Raw genomic sequence first — 19,262 nt, forward strand, 5'->3', positions numbered from 1 at the left:
TACATGCACAAGATGTGCCTAAATGGGTCTTTCTCTTTTTGAGTCATCATACCAAGAACTAAATGGTAAAGCATTACATCAACACATAGTAATATTCAGTTATTGCAAGTTTCAATATAATTTATATTTTTATTAGCTGACCTAACTTTCATCCTTTCATCTTTTCTTCTGCTATTTTAGCAGTCTTTCGTGGATTAGGAAGCTTTTAGTTTTGTATTTAATGGGGATAAAGAGTGGTGCAAATTTCAAACTCTCCATGAACCAGCTGCTGTGAAATCATACAGAAGTATTTGGAGCAAAACTAACTTAGATTTCCTGAAAATTTGCCCCAGATGTGTTATGCACAGTTACATCTTAATGCTTAAATTATGTTTTCTTTCCTTGAGGTTTGCAAAGTTTCTCTGTGGCATTGCTTTTCTGGATATGGGCTATTTCTGATCTATATACCTGCACAGGCCTGGGAGAACAGATGGTGATTGGTTGGAGAAAAGCTCCATAAACCTGGATAGTGTCCATTCAATTCCTCCTTCAATTCTTATCCTGCTAATAGAGTAATGCTATGTGAATCACTGGTTTTTTTGCTTGGAATCAGAAATGAAACTATCAAAATTCTGGTTTGAATTAGACACAGCATTATTTTCAACCAGTGACAATTTTATTTCTCTTTCCATCTATGCTAAAGCTTAAAAAAATATGCATATGTGGTTTCAAGACACAGAAATGTTTCTCTGGTCTTCTTAGAATTCTAGTACATCCTTTCATCCTAAACACCATCTGTGACCAAAGCCATTAGCCAAATTCTAACCCCTAAACAAGAAACTGAAGAAACTGAGGATTCCATCCTGCCCTGTGTTACGTGGCTGTTCTTTTAGAGAGAAAAGGTAGAGAAGGTATGTTAGCTCTTGGCAGCAGTAGCTCTGGGCACCACAGTAGCACGTGCAGGCTAGGCTGGGGTAGTGGCTGAGGAGCCAGCTGGTGTACCACATCCCTGAGGGACCCTTCTAGCGTTCCTGCTAAGTTGTACGTGGACAGCTGATGCTTCACTCTGTAGCTTCTGGACAGAAAAGCTCTCCTTTGCCAAGCAGCCACCTGTCCCTTGCCTCCTTGAGAGTGTGTCTTCCTGCCCTGAAGGATTCATCCCAGTGTTAGTGGTTAGTGCCTGTAAATACCAACACTGATCACCACCCTCTTGTCTGAGCTTGCCATTAGCAAAAGAATAAAAAAGGATCTTTTTTCCCCTTAGCTTTGGAATGGTTTAGATATTATGTAGGCTTAATCTCCATGGCACTTTCTTCCTCTAATTCAACCTGCAAGGATTTATATAACCAACATTATTACAGACTAATTAAAACTAACAATCTTCAAATGGTCTCACATACTTTATATTTGCTTTGCTTGTGGCAGTGTGACAGACGGTGTTCAAGAATCCAGAATAACTGTGCTTGTTTCCTGTTATATAAGATGCCTCCTTAAAATAGACTGCTGAGAGACTTTTTGAGTTGTTGTGGGCTTTTTCCCCCCCAACCAGCTTCACAATATCACTGTGCTGTCAATGCTACTGCCTGTGCTTCTGCTATAATCTTATTTAGTCTTGGTGGAAAAGAACATGAAAACAAGCTTTGTTTTTGTCATTCCATGCTTTCCTGTGGCATCAGATGGAGAAGGGGAAATGGCATGGTCACATGCCCTATATTTATTCTCCTTTAATTACTAAATGCCTTGCTCCCTGAAGTTCTCATGATAGTGAGTTTATCTGCAGCAAAGGCAGCCAACCTCTCTCTGCTTGTGAGCCAGCTTTACTCCCAGCCAGGTGTTCAAGGGCAGATGCAATTCAGTCATGCTTGAAAAAATTCTGTATCTTGCTTGGTAAATAAAGATAGTGTAATCATGTCTTGCCCTCCTAACACACATTGTGGTAACCCCAGTTTGGCTGGCTGTGCCTCCAGCCAACTTTCCTGGGAGCCTCCTAAGAATCATATTGATGAGCTCCACGCATGAGCTGGCTGCCTTGTGTTCTAACTTTAGGGCTTTCTGTTGTCTCCTTCTTCAAGAGAATTAATATTTTGTGCTTCTTTTTCTTTCAGCAGCATTACAAGGCAACATCATGGTATTGGATTCAGTCCTCAGACAGGAATTGCTTTTATAATTCAGAAAATGCCTGTTCCTGAAATTTGTCCGGCCCCTTAAGGTCCCATTAGTCTCAGTAGGAGCTAAAGGCATGCATCACATACCCCAGGAGATGCCTGGGTCCTTGCAAAATTGAACTTGCAGAGGAAATTAATTATACATTCAGAAACAAGTGACCCAAGATTGGCCTCAGTGAGCTTTGGAGCACGATTGTATCTCCAGAGAGTCGTTGAAACTGCCCCTTACATTATTGATTTGAATTTAATGTGATCAGAGTGTGTCTCTTTGCAGTGTTAGATGTGGGAAATATAACCATGCAAAAAGGTCCCACAGATTCTCTGTTTTTCCTGGTACTAACTGTATCACATAGTCCATGGGTCTTCCTTCCATATCTTTGTTTTCAGAGACAGGTATCTAGAACAGAAAATAAATCCAAAGGGGAGTATAAATGCTCTCTAGCTGGGGGAACAGAATAGCAAATGAAAGTCTAAGTTGGTGCAGTGGGCAGGAGCTAATCATAAAATAAAGACTGTAACAGCACCCCTGAGTGGGCATTGAACTGTTGGTGACGAGCTGAATGCTTTTCATCTGCCTGCTGTGCTTCTGATAGTACCTGTTTAAATGGATGGATGCAACCAGACAAAGAGAAAAACAGGTAGCACAACAGATGGAAAATAGCTACAAGAGAACATAATAAAATGAAGGAAAAAGGAAGTCAGCGATATTGATGACTGAAAGGGAGTCAGAGGCTTTGTCTGGTGCAGAGTTGTGCTGTCCCAGCTCAGATGTGAAGCAGTGTGATGGTTTTTGCTCACACTAACAAGGCCCCAAGTTGGTTCCCTGTCCTGTGCTCCACAGGGCTTTTCTTCTTTTGTTTGTCCATGCAGGACTGGTGTGGGGGTTAATCTGTGCAGGAAAAGTGAACTTGGCTGTCTTGCATGTCTGTGTTCATATATATACAAAGCAACAATTTTTGTTATGGGGCATATTTCTTCTTGCCAAAATAATTGTATCGGTAGAGCTGCTCTTGAGTAAATGCAAATTTATCATTTATCATTGTATTTCCTTATTCCTTATGCTGTTTAGGAATAAACTGACCAGAATAAATACTTTCACACCAAGAAGGCCATTTGCTGTAACCATACTGTTGAAATTACAGTGGGATAACTATGTTTACACAGTGGTAAAAAATGTGCATTTATGTGGCTTGTCTGTCTGTATCAGCTTTGCAGTGCTTTTGCATTGTGGATGCATAGTGTGTGTCTATCCCTTTCCCACTGAATCACCGTATCAAGGAAAAGAATAAAGTTTGTATTTAGAAATCTATTATGCCTTGTGGTATAAAAAGGTTGTGTTATCAGCTACTTCAAGCTAAAGTACTTAAAACCTCTCTTGCTCCCCAATATTTGTCAGTCTTCTGAATTGTAACATTCATTCTTGAATGACTGCTTGAATGAGGCTACTTCAGTGATGCCCACAGTTTATGGTGCTATTGCAAGTGGGTAAAACAGAAGATTTACTAAAAAGAATCTAATTTTGGAGAGCATGACCTCATGTGTGGCTGTTTACAAAACTGCAGAGCTGCACTCTTTTCTCTGAGTCTAATGGGTCCTTTTAAAGACAAAGGACTGGTGTTAAACTCTGTAGCTCAGTGAGAGGGTACAGGGGGAGACTTTTGGTTGTGAGAAATCAAAATGCTATGATACACTGGTATCCGCAAAAAGCCCTTTAGAGAGGGCTACTGCAAGCTGCATTTGCTGGGTACTTGGTCACAAAAGAATCAGGGTGGGAGCATGAAGGAGCAGTCTGCTTGAGGCTCAGAGAGTGCTGCACAGGTTTGTTATGAGCCCAGGAGGCCTAAACTGATAAAGCTAGGCAGCTTGAATAAGTCCCAAAGGGATCAATATCTTTCAGATTGAATTAAAGTTTCATTTTGTTCTGAAGCTTCAACAGGAATATGTTTCACTGTGAAGGAGCTGGAGAATTCTGTAATTCAAAGAGGCAACCCCAGACATGCCAGATCAGTTGGTCAGCTTAATTTTAACTACACTACCCAGTCAATAAGGCTTCCATCCTCTCTTGTTTAAATCAGCTAAAAGCATTTCAACTGAGAGCAGAATCTTGTGATGTTGGATATGAAATTCTGAGTTTTATTTTCTGGACAGTTTAGGTTATTTAAAATGCCCAATATGCCAAATGTGTGAGTGTGAGCAAATTTCCAGAATGGAAAAGAATGACTTCTCTTTCTGCAAATGCAGGGTGAGGGAGCATTTGGCCTGCTTGTGCTTTGCTGCAGGTGGCTGTAGTAGGGCAAAAGAAGCAGATTAATCTCTCTGTTATCATCTGCTCTGGAAAGCAAAATATATTCATTTTTTTTCTGTATGCAGACAGAGCTCTCTTCTCCTGTCATCTGTCTGGGATAAAAGAAATACAGTTTGTATCTTATTCTTAGAGGAGCCCATGTACATTTTAAGAGTCAAAAGATTTTGCTGGGTAGTGTTACCCCTTTTATTTGTAATATCTACCATGGACCCAGGAGACTCAGAGACTGCAGTCCCTTTGGTGTCATGGAAAATCAGATGAGGTGCTTGCTAATTCCTCTGATATTCCTCTCCCCTGCATCCCTCACTGTCAGCTGTATTTCATCAATATTGAACAGGAGTTACTGGCACCTGATTCAGGTGGAACAGAGCTGCAAATATTGGTGCTATCAACAATTCACAAAAAAGATTGAGATCCAAGTAAAACCAAACAGCAAATGCATTTTCCTGCCTTTTTATATGCGACAGGATGAGTTTAGAGAAACATTTTTGCATAAAAATGTTGAGCTGTTTTAAATAGCTTATTTTTGCACTTCCAGGGGTATTTTCAGAAATTTGCTTTTGCTGAGAAACAAATTTTTTCAGTGTATCAGTTTGTCCAACTATCTGAGAAGTGCCCTCAGAAATGAAAATTAATTGGCTTTCACTGAAATTTGAAAAGGTAATAAGCAGAAAACTGCAGATTAAAGGCTTTACAAGTCATAAATTCTGCTTTTCTTTTTTTCTGAGGGTGCCTGTGCCACACATCTGCACAGTTCAATTCTTCCTGGCAATGCCGTACTACTCTGTGTGGTGTATTTAATTTAATGAATTTTTTGAATGTCACTTTACTGGAAATAGAAAAAAAAAAGAACAAAAGGTTTGTTTTAAAAATAACAGCAATTGCCAAGACTAATAGTGTTTTCCAGTTTCATAATTTTTCATAATCATTCTGCAGCATGATTAAAGTAGGTTAAATATTAAGGTCAGCTCCCAAAGGAGGTGGGGTCCAAGCCAGCAGAATGCTGAGCATTCCTGCAAGAGGCTGGGCATGTGGGACTTCCCCTGCAAATGGTAGGATATGAGGACATTTAGTGTTGTGTAGAATTACTGCCTGAGTCTGCAGCTGGTAAAGAGAGGAAGTCTTATCACAAAACATTGAAGGTGATGTGGGTCAAACTTGTGTCAATTTTTTTTCTCAGCAGGAAATGTGGATTTCATTCAAGCTTAATTCATCACCTTCTGCTGATTAGCTAATGTCCTGCCAGAAAATCAAGAAGTTTTGGAATCTGTTTTGGTTACAGCCTTGCAAAAAAAAAGTAGCTTTTACCTTTTTCAGTTTGGAATTGTAGTTTGAAATTTCTCCATTTATATTTAGATTAATATTCTAAAAATTAAAGATTTATTTTTGAATTTCATACATTTCTGAGACTGATGCCAAGTGATTCTGTTGAAAATTTTCAGAGAAAGTACATTCTGAAAGAAAAAATACAGATTTGCATTAACTTTTCTTTCATAACAGCATTGGATCACAGAGGCTGCAGGGCACCTCAGGATGTTTCTACCAACTTCCTGCTCAGCTGTGAGATCAGACACGTTGCCCAGGCCTTTACATATCTGGGTCTTAAACTTCCCCAAGCACAAAAACGTTCCCAGTCTTGCTTGGCTGCCCTCAGGATGAAAAAGCTTTTCCTTATACCATGTTCAAATTCCTCTGGCTTCAATATATGCCCACTAGCTCTTGTTCTCCTTCCACACCCTGGTGTGGAGCACAAGTCCATCATCTGGGTACCCTCCTTGGAGATACTGGTGGGGATGCTGTTAGGCACCTCCAAAAACACTGGAACTATTTGTGTGAGTGTGCCGAGAAAATCCAGATTAATTTATTATTTCCCACCATTCATGAATTTCTTTATGCTTCAGCCTAACTCTAGGAAGTTGGGATCATACAATTTTTTTCTTTTGTGCTGTCTACTTTGCTTATAAGCTGTTGGGACTGTACTGATTTTAGTCTGCTAAGAGGAGGACCTCAGACTTGGACCATAGCATGTTATTTATAGTAACTGTTGTGGTCTCCAGTAGCTGAAAACAACTTGTATCAAAGAATTATCACCATGGTGGGGGGCTTAAATAAGTACAAGGCAAAACTAACAGGAACTCTTAGAGGAAATATTTTTTACTACGACAGGAGATGGCTTGTGAGAGCTGGGCTTAAGTGCATTGAGTTTCAATGCATCTGTGTTGTCAGAATAGTTTACCATTTGTATGCTGGTGTTATTTTAAATGTGCTGACCTCAAAAATATTGATGAGGCAAAACGCCCTGTAATACATACCTGCCTTTTAACCTTTTTATGGTTCTGCCAACCGGAAAGTTAAACAATGACAAAATGGACTGTGAATCTGTGTGCTGGCTGCTTTTTCTCCTGGTGTTATGAGAGGTTTTTGCTGAATGGGACAGATATGAAACAGAATAGCTTTCTGCACAGTATGTGGTCAGGCTTTAGCACTCAAGGTAATAGAATAACTGTAATCATATAAGCTCCATAAAACTTACAGCTAAAGGATTTTCTTTATGTGATTTTGAGGACTGTTATTAAATGGCCAGTGGTTTGTGAGCCCCACATTGCAAAGTTCCTGTTAGTGATGTTTTTGAGCTGTCATGACTGCTCATGAGGAGAGCCAGCTAGGGGCTGACTAACTAGGAGTCCAGTCCAATGGTTTGGCATTTCTTGTGTTAGCTCAGACATAGGGAAAATCTGCCAGCTATTACTTTGGGAGCTTTCACGAGAAGGCAGTGTGTCTGTACATTTATAGATTTAATATTTTACAGTTAACAACTGTAAGGTCTGTGCATATTTCTTGTTGTACACAATAACACTACAAGGATAAAACAGTGCAGGTCTCCTTCCTTAGTACTTGGTGGCAATGCTGGCACCTTGCAAAATAAATTATCAGTATAAATAGACAATACGTCTTAACACCCAAAGGCTGAGCTGGATGGAGCCTGTTTCTGACCCTTCCTTCGAAGATACTAGAGCTCTTGCCCTCACCTCTGTGTGACTGAAATAAAGGCTACTCTGGTCTGAAGAGGGTTGTCAAGTAACCATGGTGGTAAGTGATAAAGATATTAATTTGAGTTATAGTAAATATATATGGTTTTCTAAACTAGTGCTAAACATCTTTTATTTTAGCCAAGTATAATGGGTCAGCTTGCTTCATGCATTAATCATGCAGTGACACATATCCAATTGATCCTCTGAGCTTTTCAAGAAAAGGACAATGTAAGCACTGTCATCTGTCTGACTACCAATTTTTATTAAGCCTTTTTTCATTGAGAAAAATAAGCTAGATTAATAATAGAAACAACATTTATGCACTCTTTCTTTAAAAAAATCGACAACTTATTTCTCTCTGTTGTTTGATTGCTCAGCATATTTTCATATGGTTAGGTTCTTCTGTTGGTTACCAAAATCATTCTTTTTTTCTCTAAAAATGTAGGTTGATTATGTGTGTTTGCAGTCAATAACACAGCAGAAAAGGTGAATCTGGTCATTTTTATCATGTATGTGGCCACTACCTTGTTTGGTAATGCCTGAAATTTAGGAACTAGACGAAGAAGAGAAGAGAATGAGGAGAAAAAGAAATCAAAGTAATCAGAAATGATCTTTCTCTAAATGTATCAAGATATTGAGTCGAGACATAGTTTTCTTGGTAGGTACTCATGAAGGACAAGGGCTTGAGCTCATGTAGAAATTCCAAATGCAAGGGTTCATGTGAGTTGTTACGCTCTTTGCCAACATTACCTTTATGTGTGAGTGCTAATGAATGGTCCTGTTGCTAAAGGCAGAAATACATCTGTCACCAAACCAAAATTTTCCAGGAACTTATGCGTTAGATAAAAAGGTCTCTGCTGGAATACAGTGCTAAGTGGTGAAGAGAATGTCGTGAATCAAACAGGAATGACATGAGTAGGGATTTGTTTCAGGTCTCCTTCTCTGAAACGGGGAATTTCCCCTCACATAACAGCTGTGCAGAATATGTGTCCTCTGTCGCTCAGTACAGTTGTGTAGAACTTGGAGCTTCTCATTAAGCTATTGGTCTGCAAGCATATTCCTCATCTTTGTTTTGGTGCAATCCTGGAGCAGCTCTGTTGCCAGTGAATTTACTCAGCTTTGAAGCTGATATAAGAACATGGCTGTGCTGTTAATTTCACAGTTTGCCTGTGTGCCTCAGCTTTTATAAGACCTATCCTGAATAAAGTTTGAAGTCCTATTTTGTCTCTTTAAGAATTAAATAAGTTAAAAATAATGAGTTTCTTGGCAGTTACACTTCAGTTCCTGAGGAGAGTGCAGTCACTAAGGCACTGTGGCCAAAATATCTGACCTGCCACCCAAGATGTGAAAGATTACAGCCTGGGACAGCTTTATTGTTGCTATGAAATTGAATGCATGCATAAAATAAAGAGAACAATAAGGGGCAAGTGTTTACTGGGCATTAGAGACATGTTTATTATACCTCCTACAGAATAAGCAGAAAGCTCAAATTATCTCCAGATTTTAAAGGCATTGTAAAATAATTAAACACAAATACAAAGATTCTTACTGGAACTACAAGTCCTGAAAATGTTCCTCTGAGGATTTTTATTTCATTCCTCACATATCTTACTAGGCTGTAACACCACAGCCCTGGGTTTGGCCACCCTGAGAATTAAAGTGGAATAAAGTTGTTCTGATTCTTGTTTATAGCTTCTAGCTTCCTGTTGGAAGGCAAGGAAGGAGGACTGAGAAGGGACATGGCAAGCCAGCTGCAAGATTTATCACTCTGTCTTTTTGCTTTCATTCTGGGTGAGAAAAGCTGTTCCATGTAGAGATATGACGAGAAGCTCCTGGAGGCTGTTCCTGCTTCTTGAACAAGCTTCCCAGGTGGTACCCCAGGATGGCAGCAGACGGTGGAGGGGTGGCAGAGCAAGCTGTTAGCTTGTGGGCTAAACAGCCTCTAAAGCATCTTTCTGCTCCTTGCTTTGGGAGATGCAGGGTAAGGCATGGCACAGAGGAAGCCACGGCTCCCGGCCAATTCGTTTCCTTCCAGATAGAAACATGATACTTATATGAAACCACATTTCATACCACATGCCTCAGACTTTAAGGCTGGGAAAGATCTTGCCCTAGTAATTCAGGCATATTAGCCATATAGCCATAGTCAAATAAGTATGATTTAAAACACCCTTGGCACAAGCCCATTTAGGAGGTTAAAGCAGTAGCAGCCAAGCCAAAATAAATGTAAGGAAAGAAGCAAGAGAGGGGAAGGAAGTATGCAGACAGGGCAGTGGCAGGTGTGGGGTCTCCCCTTTTTCGTGGTAATTGTCAGGTCAATCTGGCTGTAATGTCACCTTACGGAGTTGCATCACCTGTGCAGGTGAATGGAAGAAATAGAATCAATTTTGGTGAAAATTCAGAGAAGGTAGGTTAGATCCATATAATCAGAAAATGTGAACATCCCATTTAGTGCACTCTGTCTAGTCTGTATGGGCAGCATTTAGGTGATATAATTCAGTAACGAAAGATCCTGGATGAAACATTGTTTAGTGACCTTGTGTAACTGAAAATCAAGACTGGCTTTTCTTACAGAAAAGGAATCTGCATGGTTTTAAGTTTTCTGTATCCCATTGGTTTTTACCTTCCAGCTACAAGAGGACTTTTATATGATATGATGACTCATTTAATATAAACATATTTACCCAAAGCAGAAAACATGCTTGGAAACCACGCTGGCAAACATTTGAGTTGGAAATAATCAAAACTAATGGCAGGGTTCCAGGATACCTTTGTTTGACATTCTATCAGTGTTGTGGTTTAACCCCAGCCAGCAGCCAAGCCCCAGGCAGCCACTTGTTCTCTACCCCACCAATGGGACTGGGAAGAGAATGGGAAGGGTAAAAGTGAAAAGATTTGTCTTTATCTTTGAGATAAAGACAGTTTAATAGGGAAATCAAAAGCCATACACACAGGCAAAGCAAAACAAGGAGTTAATTCAGTGGTTCCCATGGGCAGGCAGGTGTTCAGCTGTCTCCAGGAGAGCAGGGCCCCATCACACATAATGGTCACTTGGGAAGACAAACTCCCACATTCTGAACATTCCACCCCTTCCTCCTTCTTCCCCCCACTTGATATCCTGAGCATGATGTAATATGGTCTGGGATATCTCTTTGGTCATTTGGGGTCACCTGTCCCAGCCGTGCCCCCTCGCGGCCTCCCATGCACCCCCAGCCTCCTCACCAGTGTGGGGGGCTGAAGGACAAGCAGCAAAGGCCTTGGCTCTGTGCAAGCCCTGCTCAGCAATGACAAAAACATCTCTATGTTATCTTCACTGTGTTCAGTACAAACCCAAAACACAGCCCCACACCAGCCACTGGGGAAAAAATTAACTCTACCCCAGCTGAAACCAGCACAGGCAGCTAACTAAAATACTACACAGATTACATTTTACTTGGTAGGTGACAGTCAAAACTTCTGCTTTTTTCTACAGGAGGAATTATGTCTTGGGTTAAAAAAAAAAGAAAAAAAAAGAGAACATCAATACAGCTGTTGTTTTGAGGGTGTGGCTGGTTAAAGGTGTCTTTCACTTATAGGGGCTCAACCTGAGACCATATGATACGAATGTTACAGGTCTATTTTATAACTGGTGATATAAATGCACAAATATGCTTAGGGAGTTTGCTCAAAGACTGATTTCCAGACAAAACTTCCATCTCTTTTCCAATATATAGTAAGATGCAGCAGGCAAGGCAGCTTTGGGTAAGTAAAGGTAGTGTTTTAATGACCTAGGGAAGGTCATTAACCTGCTTGGGGCTTGACCAACAAGTCTAAAATCAAGGTTCTGGTAAGCCATCCCTTGCATAGATAAAGGTCACACCTTACTCCTTGAATGGTGTACCCAGCCAAGATTATTTTTATTATAAAATAGACTGTATATCTCCAAATAAAGAAGAAAAATAGATTTTTAGTTCAAATTAGAATTGTAAATATTTACAATGAATTAATACATAGCTGTTTAGCTTCCACAGCTTGTGAGCAATTTCCTCTGTAGAAAATAGGATATGGAAATGAAATTTCACTTCCTATTTTGACAGAGAAATTGATATGCCAGCTCAGTAGCCTCTATGATGGAATTTTGTTTCCAAGGGTAATAAGTACTGGATGCATTTTAGTGTAGTATGAACATAGTGTAGTATGGAATAATTATACAGAGATACACACCTAAGGAAATCTTTTCAGATATTGATGATGGAGTGTCTCAGTCAGTGTTACTTATCAATGATCTTTGCTGGCACAAGTGTGAATAATATTTTATATATCCACCTAATGTTCCACCTCCTTCTGAATCTAATGAACCTAGTGGGCCTACTGACCTCTACTTTGACACTCCTAAAATTTTAACTTGGATTGGATGATGTGTTGCTGAAAAAAAAAAATCTCTTTAATCAAGCTAAAAAAGCATCCCTTGAATTTTATTAGCATTAATTTAGAAGCCTGAGTTTGAAAATCCCAGCCTGCTTGTAAAGTTATAAGGGTAAAAAAAAAAAAATCACCATTTCTGCAGAGGTGGGGTATGAAAACAATTCTGACTGCCCAAACATATACATAATTAAAGTTTTATTTTAAAAAACAAAAAGCAGAGAATATCCTTTCAAGAAATTATCTCAGTCTTTGCTATGGATCAGGTGGACTTTCAAAGCCGTTCCCCTTTCCTGCCAGGGCAATGTATTAGTTTTATTTGGATTGAACTTTAATTGGCTTTCTAATGTCCCTCCTGCAATTTCAACTCTTGATCTTGTGATTATTTCCTCTGCCAGAAATCTTGTAAGCCTTCAAAAAGTCTCCAGCTGCTTGTTTGCATCAGGACTCTCAGGAAAGAAATAGTCCAAATTATCTGAAGGCGTTAATCCAAAGTATATTAGCTAAACTGGATTAAATATGCATTCATTTGGAAGGTAATTCAGTAAAATGACATTAAAGACAGTTCTGTTGTGAATGAGTAGGCTCACACAGTGGTCTAATGCAGTTTAAATTATGCCCTTCGAAAATTGAATTTGGATCAAGTTCCCTGTGTGTCTCTGTGGACACAATCCTCACCACAGCCATACCACACACAGTGGAGAAGTGTGGTTTGCAAGGCACTGGAGCCCCCTGCACACTCCTGCATCTTCCATAGCTGATATCACTTGGCTCAAGGGGGAGCTAATACAACCTGGAGCATGATCAGCTCATTGTCAGTACATAAAGCCATGCTGCCACCACTGCCATCACCATTACTGCGGCACTATGCAGAGTCTCAAGTGGAAATCAGAGCCCTATTATACTAGATATTAAATGAAAGAAATAAAATAGCTGGCTGCTGTGCAAAGAGCAGAGCCTAAAGAGCTGCTGGCGGAGCTGTGCAGGCTGTGAGCTGCACTGCCCTCAGGTCTCCCAGGGTCCAGCCTGGTGCTTTCCCTGAGGAGCCTGGGGATCCAGAGAGTCTGCGTGAGAGAGCCAGGCCTCTGACTTGCCTGGAAAGGTAAAAGATGTGATTTTCTGACCTCCTGTGCTGGATCACAGGGCCAAATCAGTATCAGCTGGTATGGCCAGCTGTGTTTGGAGCAATGCTAGCCACTCGGGCTGAAGGATTTTGCTCACTCAAATGTACTCACAAGAAAGCCACGCTCTACGTATTTGTGTCATATTGCAGCTTACATGTGGTTATACCATCCTTCTCTTCCCAATTAAATGCTCTGGGAATTACCTGATGCTTATTGCCTTTTTCATACCCTTCAAAATTCAGTCCAGTCTGATAGGGCTTGTAAATGGTTCTCTTGCCTGCCAGGCATTGATTTCTTTTACTTTGGGAAAAACAGAAGAAGAAAACATGAACTTCTGAGAAATAGTTCAATACTTTTCATACATTTTGCCAGTCACAGGCCAAAAATATAAGGAAAATGCAGGTTATTCCTTTTTGCATGGAAAAAAATGTATGCAATCTCAAATGTTATAACTGTCAAACTATAATATAAGTCCAAGATTTTGAAAAGGCCAGGTACCTCCAACAATGTGTTTTCTTTAAGAAAATGTTGGCTGTGTGCTTGGTTGGGTCAAGAAGTGGTTTGTATTACACTGTCAGCTTTGTAAAAAGAGCAGCAAATTCTGGAGGAGCATTAAGTGGCAAGAGGGATAATGGCTCTGTCTGTCAGTCAGTTAAGGAAACAGCTTTTAGGAAATACATTTACACCAGGGCATGAGTCAGAGAGACCAGATAGATGACCATAGTGGATGGAGCCACTTCCTATATTTCCGACTGGACTAATGAGCTTTTACATATGGGTAAAGCTTTCAGTATGTTTGACCAACACTTATATTTTCAGTTGTTGAACGTAGAGTACAAGATTTCTCTTAAAATAATTTTATAGTGAAACTAAGATGTACAGAAGATCTTGATTCAGCATGGACAACTTTTTAAAAGTGTTAGTGATAGACAGTGTGGAAACAGACATTATTGAATCCTCTCAAACCATGGAAATATTGCAAGGAAAGGGAACAATGGTTTTGACTAATACATTTTGAGTATTTTTCCTATGAAAAAGAAAGTGTGTGCTTACATGAGAGGGACAGGTTATGAACTGCAGTCTTTAGGTCAGAGAAAAGACAAAGGACAAGGAGGTGGTACAGAAGCTTCTGAGTTCTAATTCTGTGTCAGGTCAGTTAAAATCTCCTAGTGTTTTTCTTTTATTGGAAATAAATTTATCTGGAAGTGCTTTGCACTTGTCATAGGCTAAAAGAATACACCCTGGTGGTGCACACAGTGTACCAGCTGCCATATGGCAATGTCATACCAAGCAGTAATTTGTCCATGTGTCTGAGACACCTGATACAAACACAGGTTACTTGCATATTGAAATGTGTGCATATGCACATGTGTGTGTATATTCAGTCCTTCTTCCCTGACTCCTTTGGGTAAAATGATGTCATTACTTTTGTAAGTTTTGAGTTGGATAATATAAACTGATACCAGTACAGCTAAAGCTTCTTAAAACTTAGCATTTAGAATTATTGTTCTTGAGTGTCACACTTCAGCCAAGCAAGGGGAGCCACTGTCAGCACAGATTGCTTTATACATATATTAAGTCCCAATTTGTCTGCCAAAGCAAACAAAATTGTTCTATGCATCTCTCCTTTGAGTTGGTACTCCTGCTGACCTGCTCTGTTTAAAGTGTTCTGTTTTGCAAAAGGGAAACCATGGGACAGCATGATTAATATGGATGTTATCCCTGGGCAGTGCAGGATGCAAAAGTCTTGGAACAAACCAGCTTTTACAAAGATTTGAATGTTGCATTATCTCTCAAAATAAAACACTTCGCAAAACAAAAGTACTGAATGTTTCTGCTTTGGAAAGTGTAACTTTTTCATCAAATGCTATACAGAATTCAGCATTCTTATCTGAGAATTCTGTACTAATATAAAGAGTCTTCACTGCTTCCCCTGCTTAGTGGTTAATGCAGCTGGAGTTTGTGTGATTGTCTCCAGCTCATCACAGACAGCAGTATTTTCACTGGTCAGCTTTTGTTCAGCTTTTAGACTGGGTTATGTTTTAAGAGGTGATAAAAGTTTTGAACAGCTAGTGCAAGGCTTCTTACACCTCAGCAGAGTCACCTGAGCATTTATCACCAATTAACTCCAAGCACAAGTATTTATTTCCTAATCAGTGACCTATGCATGAGACACAATTCTGTGTGAACCTTTCATAATTTTAAACCAGAAATTGCTGTACAGCTCATTGGTTTGGGTTTGGAGCGTTCTTGCAGGCTGAATTGTTTCAGCAGATAAAATAGTGACAGAGGCCTGATTGTGACCCTGCTTAATGAAGACTCTAAATTTGGAGTAACTTTGTGGTTGATGGCTTTAAAATAGTACTAAGGAATGAAGAACAAGAATTATAAAACTATCTGGATCAATGAGGTCAAAACTGAGAGCCTACATAAATAGCAACCTGATAAATATTTCTATTTGTTCTTCTTGATGAGTTTGAGGTTGTTTCAGCTTACTATTTTTGTTTCTCCCACAGAGCTGCTCAGAAATTGAACCTGTCTTCCAAAAAGAAGAAGCACAGGCCTTCTGCATCATCTGTTCCTGAATCTCCTCTCTTCTCTACCTGCTTCAGCAGTATCCTTCAGACTTCCCCACCCCCTGCACCACCATGTTTGTTGAGGGCAGTCAGCAAAGTGAAAGACACTCCTGGTTTGGGCAAGGTAGGCCTTGCAAATATCATCACTAAAATACTGATTTTCTTTGGGAAAAGATTTTATCCTTGTGAAAAACATTTAGGGAATTGGAAAACCATGACCTTTCTCAGTTGATTTTGCTGTATCTGGTCCCTGAACATACATAAAAAGGCCTAAAAACTTGAGTTAACTAATGCAAGTGAATTTCTAATAATGTTGAGTTAACACAGACAGATGTAGCTGAGCAGCAGTTGTTACACACTTCAAAGCCCAGCTACTCTAATGCACCTGCACTGGGACCACAGTGCTACTAGGTGGAGTTAATGTCCATTCTGCCAGGAGGCAGAATCCATTATCCATTCCAATATCCATTCTGGGTTTCGGGAGTTGGGAGTAGTTGTCTCTGTGGCTGTGTTTAAACTGTATAGTGGTTGCTTGCTATGGTTTATTTTGTGGCCCTGATCCCTTTGCTTTCCAGACTGGTGTTTTGCCTGGACACACTGTAATTTGCTTCTGGCTTACGTCTACTGGCTTTCTTCCAGTACATTTACCTGAACAAAACCTATGCTTTTGGTGATAAATTGTTCCTTTTTCTTCTGTCATGTTATTTCCTCCCATTCTGCATAATCATTCCCTCTTAAAATGCTGTTTAGGTGCACACTTATGTTGAGGTGGTGGAGGAGGTGGGTATATAGTTTGCTGTTGCTTTGTAGTTTGTCTGAGTGGCCCTTCCCTTTTTTCCTGCTACAGTGGGAGAGCCTGGCATATTACATCTGGGAATATGAGCATGCACTTGCTGAGAAAAGCAGTTTGCTTTAATCAAGGTAGTTTTTTATGCAAACATCTGTGTGTGTGGCTTTTCCATATTTCTTGAATACTAAGCAGTGACAATGAATTTGCTGAAAGTTTTTGTTTAGAAGAGAAATTGTAACGTATGATCTAGGACTGCTGAGCACAGGATGGGCTTCAGAACTTTCACTGCTGATTTTAGGATACTCACTTTCTTATTTTGTGCAGTTCCAGGGTTTCTTTTCAAAGGACAATGGTATTACTTTCATGGTTGGTTTAATTCCTGTTTGAAAAGAGATGCCCTGAACATGGGGCTCTCTTCCTTTCCTCTGGCCTGGTAGGTGAGATGAAATGTAGAAATCTGTCATGATCTTATAAAATTTGAATAGGGATACGTGTTCTGACTTTAGTGGGGGAAAGAGGAGTAAACTTGAACTTGTTCCTTGCTATGGGAAGTTGCTACAGAATAGATTAACAATAGAAACCATCCTCTCAGGAGTCTTACTTTTCTGTGCTTGGGACAGGTTGCATCTGAACAAAAATTCCATTGAGGAATAATCAAGGGTGTTTTCTTGGAAACAGGGGCTCATCTCCCATCTTGGACTGCATCAGCACTTTTCCTGATCATTATTTTCACATGTCCCAAGGAAAGGATCTACACACTGAGACACAAACATAGCTCTGTCTAAACATTCCAAGCTGGTTTGAGCCTTTCTTGTTCCTCTCACTACTGGTTTGCAGTGGAGAGGCCTTGGGAAGCAGTTTTGCAATATTCCCAAACAGACCTGTGATTTGCTTCTGCAAAACCATGTGCAAGAACAGGCTCCAGGCTTTCCAGCTATGTAAATAAAACTGAAATTTTGCAGCTCACATGATGAAGGAGGAATTTATTTTTGTTTCAGACTTACTGTCCCAAAACTATCAGAGCATATAAATAGCTAAGAGGTTTTAACACATTGACACACATGCTTCTTCAAAGGAGTAAATCAAATTAGGTTATTTCATATAATCATACTAGAAAAATTAAATTTTTCTGCATTTCCATTAGCAAAAATATGTCTAACCTGCAGTTTCTGGAAGCCGTTTTCATTTTTCACCTTTTTGGTTTCTTTTAGGAGTCACCTTATAATTATGACCTGAAGCTTGTATACTTTCATCAAAGTTTCCCATAAGTTTGCCTCTGTTCACAATTTTCATTTTAATGTGCCAGATATAGGTGCAAGGCACAATAAGTAAATTAGTTCAGGATAACAGCGTAATTTATCTGTCAGACTGGGAAAACTTTAGATGAGGTAATGGAATTTCCAGCTTATTTGCTTTTAATTTTCCTTGTTTATGTGTTCTGTTTAATTACATTGGGATATATTTTGATAGGAACATGTTAAAACCAGTTACTTTTCTCTGCATTTTTTCTCATATAATGTTTTCTGTAAGGGTATAAATTTATAAAATGTGAACCCGTGAGGAAGAAGTGGGTTCACGGAAGCTAAACATTGTTTTCAATAATTTAGGTTTTTTTCCTGGTTTGTATTTAAATAGAACTTTATGAGCAATCTCAGCATGATAAAACTCTATTTCGCTTTGGGTTTGAGTAGGCTGGGCAGTTTCTAATGTGACAATTTGTTACTGGAAGTTCTGGTTCACCAGAATTGGAGGGATGGCCATTGCCACGGATTGTGGATTTCTGAAACTCCAGGGCACAGCTGCGCTCAGGCTGCCTGGAAGGCAGGCTCACTGTGAGCCCTGGCACACACGCTGGGTGTTACTGGCTTGGTGTCTGTCGGGTCCGGCTGTCTGTCTCTGCCCCGACACGGGTAGGGTGGTTCTTTGGTGGGCGCGATGCAAAGGACGAGTCTGGACTCTTCAGCTTTTCGATCTTCAGATTGTTTATTGTTTCTTATCTACAAAATTTTCTGTCTGCCCAACAGAGGTCTGATCTGCAAGCAGTCACAGGCACTCTCTGACCACCCACGGGGCGGTCATGTCTTTTTATACTAAAACCTACGTATACAATATTTACCTTTATTTCCCAATGCTTTTCACCCATGTTGGCAAGTGCACCTTCACCATAAACCAATCCCCAAGTGCCAACATCATCACAGGAGATGGAGGACAAGAAGAAGAAAGAAGAAGGACAAGACACGCCCTGATCCCTCCATCTTGTCTCCATAACCCCCCTGTACCAAAAACCTTAAAGTCTATATCTCACCCTCTAAATGTGTCTCTTTCACACCTTTTACTCTAAAGTGATTCTCTTGTCCTCAAACTCTTGTTACCTCTGTGGATGGATCAAAATCAAGCCACCAAACACTCTTGGCAACATTCCAGGATTTTCGAGACCCCCAAGGGTTCTCCTGGCATCTCTGGACATCGGGAACGATGTGCTGAGATCCCACAGGTGTCAGCTTGAGATCTGTCAGTTTTCCAGGGGAGGTGGGTATCCAAGATGTGAAGGATAGGAAGTTGGGTACATCAACGCTTAGACTTTCAGGGTAAGTTTAATTTCACAGTTTTCTAAAACGAAATTGCAAGCAAACAGTTGCTATTTTATATTTTTGCTTCTACTAGAATTTTCAAAGATTCTCCTTCTCATTGCAAGATTAATGACAATGATTTATTTAAAATTATAAAATTTATATTTCATGTGTAGACATATAATTTTTTTAAAGTTAAAAGAGGAAGATCTGCCTATCCCCAACATATTTAAAAGTTAGTAAGCAGTTCATTTAGGATGGATATGGGTAGAACCCCCTACTGAAGCATCTAAACTGATGAAAAGGGTTAGAGAGTATAT

At 39.9% G+C, this 19,262-nt stretch overlaps 1 protein-coding gene across 1 annotated transcript in view; it reads left to right on the forward strand.

The window, feature by feature from the left end:
* The window catches only part of KIF26B (kinesin family member 26B), a 277,077-nt gene that overhangs the window by 154,906 nt on the left and 102,909 nt on the right, over nt 1-19,262 (forward strand). The window contains exon 5 of the mRNA XM_071429169.1: nt 15,523-15,706. Coding sequence (XP_071285270.1) covers nt 15,523-15,706 — 184 coding nt within the window. The remainder of the gene's footprint in view (nt 1-15,522; nt 15,707-19,262) is intronic.

The sequence above is a fragment of the Agelaius tricolor genome, unplaced genomic scaffold (genome assembly GCF_023055355.1).
Source record: "Agelaius tricolor isolate 1412-34295 unplaced genomic scaffold, bAgeTri1.0.p SCAF_1, whole genome shotgun sequence".
Classification (NCBI taxonomy): Eukaryota; Metazoa; Chordata; class Aves; order Passeriformes; family Icteridae; genus Agelaius; species Agelaius tricolor.